The sequence below is a fragment of the Melopsittacus undulatus genome, chromosome 4, assembly GCF_012275295.1.
Source record: "Melopsittacus undulatus isolate bMelUnd1 chromosome 4, bMelUnd1.mat.Z, whole genome shotgun sequence".
NCBI lineage: Eukaryota > Metazoa > Chordata > Aves > Psittaciformes > Psittaculidae > Melopsittacus > Melopsittacus undulatus.
The window spans coordinates 80,049,116-80,061,160 of NC_047530.1; the positions used below are offsets into that span (position 1 = coordinate 80,049,116).

The window sequence follows — 12,045 nt, forward strand, 5'->3', positions numbered from 1 at the left end:
CCTCTCAGGACCTGTCAGTCCTTCCCTGTGTGCTAACACCCAGAAGTATCTCCTCTTACAATGTTTAACTCAAAGTGGATGAATTGCCTGACCATTTTGAATGACATTGTTTATGTCTGATTTTGTAGCTTTGTGGGTAAAACTTTTGATCTTGTAGTTCCCATAAGATTTATGGATGATTTAAGCATCATAATAAAAATCACATATTGTTTTAACTAGATTATCAACATAACTGTGATTGAATATGTAGACTTCTTTAAAGTATAACAGTCCCTATCTAAAGAAAGACCTGGTATGTGATTTGTGAATAGACTAAGCATCTGTGAAACACTTTCTAATATACAACATTATAAGACTTTATTAGAATGTGAGTGTGTACCTGAGGAAAAATTTTGAAACACTCTCCAGTTATTCAGTTAAAAGTTTGTTTACAATAACATGTGGCATTATATCCCCCTTAGTAAAACCATCTTTTCACATTGTAAAGAAATGTGTATCAGTATCTCTGTTTAAAAGCTATGTCATCACATTATTGCTTCTACTATATAAAATTCATTAAATCTCTTGAATATGTGCTAGGTTTAGTACTCAGAAGAGGTTTTCAGAAGTTCAGCATCAGAAAGACTAACATGTACATAATCTAAAAGTGGGACATATTTTGCTCCATTGCTTATTTTGCGTAATACCCTATTTTGCAACCATCAGTGTAGAACTTAGACTGAGGAAGGCTGAACCCATGTTTCTTGTGTTGTCCTGGAAGCAATTCCCTTCACAGGAGCTGACCTGTGGGCTTTTTTTCCCCCAAAATCTGATTTTTCTTTCATAAGCATTGTACAAAAAGAAGAAGAGAGAAGAGTGCCACATGACAACATAAAACAGCCTGGTACCAGCTCAGACTGAGAACTCTCAGAATGACCGATACCAGTGCCTCTGAAGAAACACAAAAGCAAGGTCAACAGTCAGCTTTCCCAGGTATTCTCTGCCAGTCTCCAAAGATTTGTACCAAAAGCAGTTTCTGAGCTAGAGGTGGTCTGTTCATGGTAGCTTTGTGGCAAATGGTTCAGAAGAAATAAAAGTTGAAAAATAATTAGGTTTAACAATCTGTTGCTGGTATGCAGGGTGCATTTTTAAATTATCTATTCTCAGGAGAATGCTCCAAAAGACTCTAAAGAATCCTGTGTTGTCAGTGGCCTCTGTTTACTTCTAACTGTAGCACTGCATGTCAGAGGAAGATGTAAAAAAAATATACAAGAAGCTGCTATTGTAATTTTCACCAGTGATCTCATTTTTAGAATTCCTTATACCATACAGCCTGTGTGTATGTCACTTTTCTGTGCTCCTCTTGTCCATGCCCTCAGAATGGTGCACAATTTTCAAAGATCCTTTTTATTTGCTCAAATTTAGGTGCTGTCTCCATGTTGAAGAGGTCTTTATGGCTTACTGATACCAGAAAACTCTGGTAAAACACCAGGGATGTTGGAATGTGCCAGTGCCTGTCCAACTACTCAAATTACCATGGTGTCCAGATGATGTAGGACATCATCTTGATGCTTGATTATCTTGCCTGTGAAAAATGTTTAACCTAAAAATTTTGAGAACTAGGGAGTTCAACAGACTTTCAGAAAACTCTACGCAGTGTTAACTCATTTTGTTTAGAGTCTGAGAAGCTTCTCAACATTAAAGGTCTTCCTCAAATTGTCCCTAAAGCGCTTACAACACCCTGTCACCAGAAGTTTCTTGTGCAGTCAGGAGTTTCTTGATCTGCAAGAAATTTCTCTATAAATTCTTCCTTATTTCTGCTTTCAGTTTTGAGAAATGTTTCTCTACTGTAGGATTTGTAAGATCTTTGTTTTCTGACCAAACTCAAATCCACATGACAGAAGGGAAAGAAGGAGTTATTTCAGTATTTCAGATTTTTTATTCCAGTCAGTTGTTCAGTGAAATGGCAGATTGCGTGTCTATCTGTGTCCACTATAAAAGCTGATACCATTGTGGAGCTGCTTTCTTCCCTGGCAGGGAAAGTGGGGACAAAAACCCCTGAATGAGGCAGAGAATTTGGCTTGTGTGCCAGGAAAAATTTGCAAGCAAAAGCAATTAAGCTCATATGTAACTCTTTTCAGACTTTAGTGTTTTGCAGAATCATTTTTCATGTATTGAGTAGTACTGTCACAGCATCAGAGATTTAACTTTTACGTATTTTCATTATGTAGTCTTGTGCAGCTCTTGCTGATAACAGTCATTTGAAGTGTCAGTGCAACTGATGAAATCAGATGGGCCATGAACCGCTGGGTTTGAAAGCTGTCACTGAGATGTATAACTATATTTTTATTTTGCAGTTGCTTCATGAAAGTTTAAAAACAACACAAAATGATGTATATTCATTAATTCAGTAATACAGATTGTTCCAAGATTGTTTTTATCTGTATAATATAGCTTTAGGGGGAATTAGTTACTTTTGTTAGTGAAAAATTAGCATCAGTAAAGAATTTTGTGGTGCACTGTCTGGATTTAAACTAGGTTTTTGAGGATTACTCAACACAGTTGAGTCATAGCATCTTTCAGAAATGTCTCGTGTCACAGTGGGAGCTGATGAGTTTTGAGTGTGCCCTTTTGTGCTTGTTCAGAATTTAAACTTAGTGACCTGTTTCAAACATTTGTTTTCCACCTGGTGCATTTACTTCAGCATGGGTAAAGTCTCTATGAAGGAAGACTGTAATCAATTAAAACTCTTTTTCCTTTCAGTTAAAGTACGCCATTGCTAGTCTGCTCTTTCATCAGTCTCCCAGCTGCTGGGAACATCATGAGACTATTTTCTTGCAAGTATAACCCTCAGTATTAATTTATCTTGATTTTATGCCATTGCTTCTATGGACAATTCTTAGGCATACACAAGGTAACAGTGGGCAAGACAAATTCTTATGTCATTTTAAGAAACAGGATCTTTGAAGATAAAAAAGGATTCATCTTCCAGTTATCCCTGAGCAAAAGATGTAGCTTTGCTGTTCAGTATACGTTTTGAGTTTTTAGTTTCTTAGAGAATGCTCAGAAAGGAAATAACACTACAAAGTAATTTGGATTCCCTGTGGAACTGAGTTGCAAAATCAGATCCAGTGTTAACTGTGTGGGCAGTAGAGGGAAGACTCCGGATTTTTATTTTCAGGATGTTCTTTTCTATGGTGCTTCCAGTTTACTCCGTATCTTTGTTGAAGAGCTCTGGCTCTCCAACATAACTAGTGCTGCACTAGTCTTTCTTCTGGTCAAGAGGCAACTAATGGAAGTCCTTTCTTATTCTCTGTTTTCCTTTATTTACTGTCACTGATGGTCATTAGCTGAAGCATTACCTGTGCATGAGCTAACACACTGTTTAAGTTTGGTTATCTACAGAATAAATGGCAAGGTCAGACACCTATCATTTTAACTTACTTTTCTGCACTCTGTTATATCCTGAGAGGAACAGTTCACTATTCAAAAACAGAACAATAATATCTTGAGGGATTAATAAGTAGAGTAAGTATTCAGTGGCTGGGATACCTCCCTTTGATGCAGCAGAACCAAATTTAAATTCTCTTCTTTTCCACATTTCCTGGATAACCTTCAGCAATTTCTAGAACAGTTATGGCACATCAGGCTGAAAATGTGATGGAAAACGTAGATGCTAGGTAGCCATGGCTTCCAACCTCATCTCCTCTTACCTGTGGAAAGAATTGGGATGCAGTAATTATGTGAAGGAAATCAGAGTCATTTGTTGCCCTTTTACAAGATGGCTAGTTTGTTTTGCTGTTGCGAATATCCTTAGTATGACTTTAAATTTTTTGTTGATCCTGAGTGAGGAGAATAAGGTAATGAGGACCATGTGAATATAGACTGCTTCTCTTTTGACAAGAAACAGAAGATTTTTTTTAAAATAGAGATTAATTTATCTTTAATTTGCTGTCAAATAAGGCCCATTAAGATTAAGATATTAATGGAAAATGACCACATTAATGTTCTTATTTCAAAAACAAATAGGCAAAACCTGTAGAGGAGAAATATTTCTGAATTTCTGAGAGTATCAGAAGCACTGCAGAGGAAAAAAAAATAATGAAATTTATTTGACAGAGGACTGCTAACTACAACAGACTTAAACAACAAATAGGCATATCATAAAAAAAATCAATACTCAGGGACACAAAAGATAGAGATGGAAAAGATATATTAGGTCATATTCTGCATCTCCTGCTAGAGTGTAATTGTTCACTGCAGTATATCTTTTATGTAGTGTAGCCTTAAATTGCTTAAAGCAAATTCCTCTACTTCCTTTGGGAGTATCTGCCACAGACTGAAGATCTCACTGTCAAGGGATGTTTCCAGACATTTAATCTAAATTATGCTAATTTTCCAACAGTTAGTGCTGAAGTCCCCTCCTTGGTGCTTATAGCTCTCAGAAGAACTTTGCCATCATAGTCTCTTTTATATTGTTTGCTAATTATGCAAACAAAAGGCAAGTCTCTGGAAATCAACAGAAAATGACAGGGCAGGGTGGTGCTCTTAGTTCCTAGTTGCTAGAATAGCAATGTGCACATATCTACACTTTCATCTTTCTCTGTTCCATGGTTAGCAGAGCACCTTTCCAGTAGGATGATTAAGCTGGAGGGCTATGGGTGACCATACTGCTTCCAAACCAAATATTTAATGTACCCCTGTCTGGCATTGTGTTAGGAAGTGTACCCTTAATCCAAATGGGATATGCAAAACCAAAGTGTAACAAGTCATGGCTGTTGCTATCTAAGTTTTTCAAGACACTTTGAGAGACAGGTAACTCAGGTAGATCTTAATTTTGTGTAAGAACAAATGGTACATTTTGATAAACACCTTCTCGTAAGAGAAACAATTAAGCAGAGATATGGAGAGGTCAAGCTTTTGTGGAGTGTGGGTTTATGTAGGAAAAAATATGTTACATTGCATTACTCAATGCCTCACATTGGTACTCTCCAGACTTTCTGTGGGCCTTTGAAGTAAATAATTCAAAAATTCCAGCTGTAATCACTTTCTAAAACATGCCCTTCTTATTCATTATCACACCATAACTCTGAACGAGGACAGTTTCAGTATTTTGGCATCTGTTAATTTAACACAAGTGACAGGTAACGGCATATTCACAAAATGAAAAATGTTTTTTCATTGTTTTCTTGAAACCTTCTCTTGAAAATGCATTTTTTTTCTGTAGACCCCTTCACTGTCTTTAAATACTGGTGACACCTTTAGCTCCACCCTGTCACACAATTTTCCTGTATCTTAGAGTCTTGCTGCCAGATGAGGACGCTGGACAGTGGGATTGGAACTTTCCCCTTCCCTGACTCAGGGAACCGATCTACAGGGCGACATGTTTCTAAGCAAGACTCAACTTTGCAAATAGAAGTCCTTGCACAGTCTGAGCAAGTTCTTCTTTCAGCTCCTTCAGTAAAAGCCAAAACTCTTGAGCGAGAAGTGCCTTCAACAGCTAAGAGCCAGGAGTCTGTGGAAAGCATAATTAGTCACTCAACATCTGATCCGACCATGAGTGCCAAAGGTATACGACCTTTTCAAAGTCGCCTTCCGAAACCAGCTTCCTCAGGTAAAATGTCAATTACACTGAAAATCACATTATTTCTACCCAGATGTCTGTTTTGATTAGAAGAAGTCCTATAATAATGACAATTGATAACAGAAATGTTAAATGCAGAGCAGAAGATGTTCTTTTTATGAATGCATAAGGTTAAGAAGTTTGTGACCTGAACTGTATGGAAATTTTGTTGCACATGATGCTTATCAGAGAAAGAAAAACGTGTTAAGTGCTTAAATCCTTTCCTCAAGAAACAGTACTTGAAGAAAAAACTCATGCCAGCCTTGAAATTTGACTTCAGAAAGAATGCAGATGATCAGCAATATTCAGGATCAGACTTTGCAGCAAAATACAAAGCCTAGTCATGTTGTGACGTAGAAAAGATGCATTCATAGAGACTTGCTTTTGAAAGGAGACTTAGTCTAAAAACTCATTTGGCCTCAATGCTAACAAATATATGGCCTGGACCTCAAATAAGACTCTCATTACTTTACTACATTATACACATACATGTCTATAGGCGAACATAAAATACCTTACTTTCACTGATCGGCTTCACACAAACTTTATATTTAAACTATAAAACAAAAGCTGACAAAGGAATAAAAGGTATCCAGGAAAGCACAAACAAATAACCTGGTATTAGTTATAGTAAACGGTTCCATTGAAATCTGCATTTTTTCATAAACACACACTGACCATTTATATATGTTTTTGAAGGGTTTTGAATTATCAATATGTATGTCAATAATGATAGAAACCATTACATAAAGTGTTTATAACAAGGAATTTTTCATAGTCAACATGATAGATATGGTAGAAAAAGCAGTAAAAGTAATTGGTTTAATGGAGAAGAGTATTTTTTATCTTCATCCAGTGCAATATCGTGTATGTATTTGGGCAATTGTTGTTAGCACTTTGTCAGTGTATTTATTGCTTCTATAAAAGTTGTGAGTATTTAAATTGCATAAATCTGCATCACTCTAAGAGAGTTTCCATGTAATTAACATGTAAGGTTAAATATTAAGTTTAAGCTTAGTTTAAGGCCATCAAATATGTATTCTGCTAATGAGCTGATGTATATTGAGCCTAGGAGGAAAAAAATACCTCCCTTATGTGTTCACAAAATGCATAACAGAGGAATTCTAATTAAACATCTTAGAACTTAGTTGATTTAGCAGTATTCCCAGTGTGGTATTGTAATGGTATAATAGACTGCAAACATGCATCATAAGCTTCATTGCAGACTCCCCTACTTGTTTCAAATAAAATCTAGAGTATATTTTAATGCTTAGTATTTTTAAATGTACTGTTAATTAATGGTACAGCTAAGACAGATTCAAAAGTGAAATCTTAGTTATAGATTATATGCTACATGCTTCAATAGCCACATGTGTGACCTCAATTCAGTAGTGTGCTATAGAGTCCATGATTAAACACTGTCATTATAACAAATTGAACAGAAACTGCAAGCGCTGAATTGCTTCTTAAGAAATCAGTAGCAGTAAGATTGTTCTGATCTCAATGCTAATACTCACTGCACCAACCTTGTAAGGTTTGTATCTTAATTAAATTGTCATGAAAAGATGTTAAAAAAAAGTAGTATACATCAGATGGTGGGGTCAGCTCATTCTTTACTAGAATATTTTAATTCGATTATTCTCTCCCTCACTTTCTCATCCAAATTACAATTACCACTTTATTTCATATACACCATATATCTTCTCAGATGTTCCGATTTTGCATAGTGCAAGTATAGCAAATAAAAAGGCTAGCTTTCTGCTAGAAAGGTACTTGTAGTTACAATTATGGTAAAAGACTGTTCTCTCTCTGAGAACATAAAATAGCAAAGCAGATCCTACAATGCCTAGAAGTAGTTATTGAATGTTATTTCTTATTTGAAAGAGTATATCTTTTAAAACTAATAGAGGTATTTAAATTCATGCTTTCCTCTTCTCTTGGAAAGAGGAAGAGGCTTTGGATCAAATTCTGCCATTGTACTTGTTAAAATTATTCCAGTATGTTAGTAAGTTGTTCCTTGGAGTAGTAAAATATTATTTGACATAATGACTTGCCCTCAGTTTTTACTGAATTATAATTGAAACACTGTCAGGAAGATGCTGATGAGACCTACAATTTAGATAATGCCTCTCTTAATTCAGGAATAATTAATCTTGCAAAGCAAAGTGAACAAGAGCCAAGTTCTATGACCTCTGCCTCAGTAAACCATACTGAAGAAACTGTGGAAAAGAGAAAAGCACTTCCAGAGTGGACCACCAAGAAAACTACTAAAACAAAGGTATAAGTTAAGAAGTGTCATTTATTAAATGAGATAATATGTATTGTGCTGTAAAGAAGCAGAAATGGTAAATGGTCTTAATGTAGTGGGAAGAGTAACTAGCAATCATAACAGCTACATTTACTTTCTTTCCCTTCATTTACAATCCATTATTTATTAATAATAATAGTACATCTCCTAAGGGTACATTGTCGTAATGGTTTACAAACATGTTTTAATTAAAATCCTCACAGGCATTTTATAGACAAAAAAAATGGAGACCTTTTCTCATTTTTCTCTTCAAGAAACTTTATTTCATTTGTTTTCTTTCCATGAGATTCATATAGCATTTTTTTTCTCCATGTCGAGGTTTCCTTGTCTGTATGGACATGTATATGAGTGTTTGAGCAGATGTGCTATGACAGTATTGTGAACAGGAAAATTCTTACATGTTTCTGTGTGGTTTTGGTTAATCCCTGCAATGATCTCTCTGTCCTTCAATCCTGTCATGAAAACTGCAGGAAGAATAAACAGGCAAATACCTGTGTAAAAGCTACTTCTGATGCTTGTCAAGTTATTCATATTCAGGAACACCAGGCTGTCAAGCCCCATGAGGACTATAGGGTCAGCAGGTTAGCAAAGAGAGAAAAAAAATTATCAAGAAAGTGGGTGTTAAGCAAGGAAACTGTCAGACTGCTAGCTAATAAGTCTTACATTACAAGAGGCTAAAATAATTTATTGCAGAGCTTTTTTGCATGTCTGCTTTATCCATGTATTTACCAAGTGGGAGCCCTAGTTTCCTTAATACCCTCTCCTGAGGCAGTCTATGCCAAGGATGCACAGAACCTCTGGGCCAATCACAATGAGGTGCTTTTCCCACTCATTCCAAGTCAGGCTCATGTCAGCCTCCAATACAATTGGCTGTTAGGATCCCCCTGCCACTTTAGAAATGCAGAAATGGGTTCTGCCCTTTATAGCTTAATGGCATTAGGGTACACTGTGAACCTATCTACTACAGCCTTATACTCCTGTGGGTCTGGTGTGCCTATATTTACATGACTCATGCTCAGGATATTTAGAACAGAAACGGGGAGATAAAATTACTTGTATGTCATTGAGAAACTAGGGATGAATCCTCTGTAATGCAGAAGTATTGGCCTCCAGGTAACAACCACATCAGTTTGGTCTTCACCATGAACCAGTCATGAATGACCACTTCTAGTCCCAAAACCATCTTAACACAAAACATGTGTTACTGCTAATTAGTCTGCCTAATAGTGAGGTCAGTGTGTGCATAGTTGGTATATGAATGTGTCTAAATGGCTTCAGGACTACAGCCACGTAAATGTTAGGCACAAGGGGTGTGAATTTAGGTTTTACTGGTATAGAAAGCATGAATATTGTCTACTGGCCCTCCTAATTGTCTCTAGAATTGGTAACAGCAAACCATTTGTTGTGTGATAACTTTGCATGTTACAAATACACTCTATTAAACATATTTGAGAAGTTTAAAATTGAACTTGCTGGGGGAAATTATCTGAGGATGTTGGTAGATTTGAAAACAATGTTACAGTGAACAAAATGGTAAAATCTGGGCTGTTTCTGCCAGACTAACTGAGGAGACTTACCAGGACAAGAATGTGTTATTTCCCCCATGTCAGATTTTCCCCCATGTCAGATTGATGATTACTTACTTGAAGGAGAAATGGTTAGTTAAACAGGTATTGCAGACTTTTTTCCAGTTGAAATACCCATGTGTGTTGCATGATGAATATAAAATGTTCCACTCTTAATACCATTTTCAGAATTATATATATATGCATCACCTAAGTAATTGCAATACCTTTGTTTGTACAGGACAGAGCTCTCAGAGTATGTACTTACTCTGCAAGCAGCAGTGACACTGAACTGGAGCCAGAGTATGAAACAAGTTATTTTAGAACTGCAGAGGAGACTTTTGTAGAGTTAACAAAGAACAACAAACAAGGTAATTGAAAATCTGTACGTAAAAATGTGTATCATCTCCACTCTGACTCAGCAGCAGATAGTGTCTTTTATTGAACTTTCTGTCCTGTTTTCACTTTCTACCCCCAGAACTTACTTCAGTCTAATTTTCCATTAGCTTTTTATTACTTTTTGCTTTTTATTATGTACATATCTTTTTTTCCTTTCTTCCACAGTTTTTGCTAGCAGGGGGTTATTTGTAGGGTTTTATGCATAAATCCCTGCAGTGTAAGTAAAAAGAAGTCTTCTGTTACATTATTACAAAATACAAAAGGTGACTATAAAGATAACTTCCTCTCTTTCTTTTTAATTATATTACCCAGTTGAAATAAAGCAGTGATCAAGGCCACGGTTTTCCAGTCTCTGTATCAAAGTGCCATAGTGGAGTGTCTCCCATTGTCCTCCATGTAAATATTGCCATTTTCAAGTGTCAAACCTTTTCGAAAGAATTGATGGCAATTTGGAATTTACTGAATTCCAGTAGATAAAAACACATTAAGTGAAGTTCTTGAGATAATAGTTTTGTGTGCTTAATAACCCAAGAAATTGCTGTCATCTTGACCACTGGCTTGCTGTGCTGCAAGCTTCCTTTCAAGGCAGATGTGGGCCGTCTGAGAGGGGGAGGAGAGTGGAGCTAGTATCCTTGTCTATGCAGCCAATGGCTTCCCTACAGGAAAGAAATTCTGGCAAGTGCAAAGGCCAGTGCACAGTCTCACCATCACTGAAGCCCTCAACAGCTTAAGCTGATTTATAGGAGTTGTGCTGAACCCTCTGCATAGCAGTGAGCTCAGCCTAGCAGACATTAGCACCTATAGTAGATACCGCAGTGAAGAATGTATTGAAAATGCCATGGATAGCTAGATACTGTTGACAAACACACTGTGCTGTTTAGTGTCTGCTGGGAGGTGGATTTAAAACATGTGGCTTTTTCAGAGTTAATTCATTTTTTGTGATTCTACCAGAGAGCAGAGTAGGAAGCCAGAACATTTATTTACATTACATTTTATTACATCACTCCTATAACTTTCTGTTTTTAATCTGTATAAAATGTAGCAAAACATTTAAGTCAGTCCATAAACACTTCTTTTTACAGGTTTACATATCATGTTCTAATACAAGAAAGATGAGTTTTGTTAAAGAGATATGCAGGCACTTTTTTCTGTATTGATCACAATTTGCAAAAAAAGGAGTTTATAGTATGTAAGCAGTTGCATTAAATGGCAGCAGATTCCAAGTTTAATGATTCCTAAGGATGACTTGAAGTCACAATTTTACATAGAAAATCATTAATTCTGCATGTATGCCTAATATTTTGTGCTAGTAACAACTAAAAATCATTATTATGATGAAGACAAATAGAAAAGAAAATTACAGTTCTGCAGTGGTCATTCCTTATGGTCAGGATTTCTGTTCTATGCTCTATAAATGCAGTTCTCACATCATATTAAGAACCATACTTTATTCTGTGTTTAAAGATCTTAGCTTCCTTATGCCCACAACTCAGAATATCCATGTGAGGCTGAGGCATAGGCTGCAGCAAACCAATTCATAAAGAATATTTTTATATGTACAGATATTTGTATTTATTAGATGAGTCCCCAAAATATTAATGAAATTTCATTGGTTGAACAATTATAATGTTGGAGTGATTTTAATTTTCCATTTATGAGCAGGGAACAGAAAGACCGAAAGACCTAGTGTCTGATGCAAAGGCTATTAAAAGTCAATGATAAGACCTTCATTAATTTAGTGAGCTTTGGATGAGAGTCCGAGTGCATTGCCCAGTGTTACAGAGAAGGTCAGTAGAATAGCAGGGAGTAAGCCAAATATTCCAGGTTCTTTTATTTCAACCATGAAAGTGTTTTGCTTCAAATTTCATTAAGGTTTTATCCTGATGCAGTTCTGTTGGAGGCACTGGAAGCAGAGGTTCTTCTAATGCTGTAAGTTATAAGTAGAGTTTAAGTTTGTGTAACAAGAAGTGTGAGGAAAGAAACAAAGCCTCTGTCTCCTGTGCTGCAGAAAATTTATTTGGTTTTGTTTTGATCTTCTGAATAGGTTTTCAGCCTTGGACTTTGAAAACTGAGGTTTTATTCCCAATATTCATGTATTACAGTAGGATCTGTAACAGGGTAGGACCTGGTTTTTACCTTACCAGTGTATTTTTTATACTGTTGTATTCATT

At 36.2% G+C, this 12,045-nt stretch overlaps 1 protein-coding gene across 1 annotated transcript in view; it reads left to right on the plus strand.

Annotated features, from left to right (window-relative positions):
• NCKAP5 (NCK associated protein 5) overlaps positions 1 to 12,045 on the plus strand; it is a 388,757-nt gene that overhangs the window by 348,110 nt on the left and 28,602 nt on the right. The window contains exons 16-18 of the mRNA XM_005153771.3: positions 5,279 to 5,593; positions 7,744 to 7,880; positions 9,717 to 9,846. Of these exons, the coding sequence (XP_005153828.2) occupies positions 5,279 to 5,593; positions 7,744 to 7,880; positions 9,717 to 9,846 (582 nt within the window). The remainder of the gene's footprint in view (positions 1 to 5,278; positions 5,594 to 7,743; positions 7,881 to 9,716; positions 9,847 to 12,045) is intronic.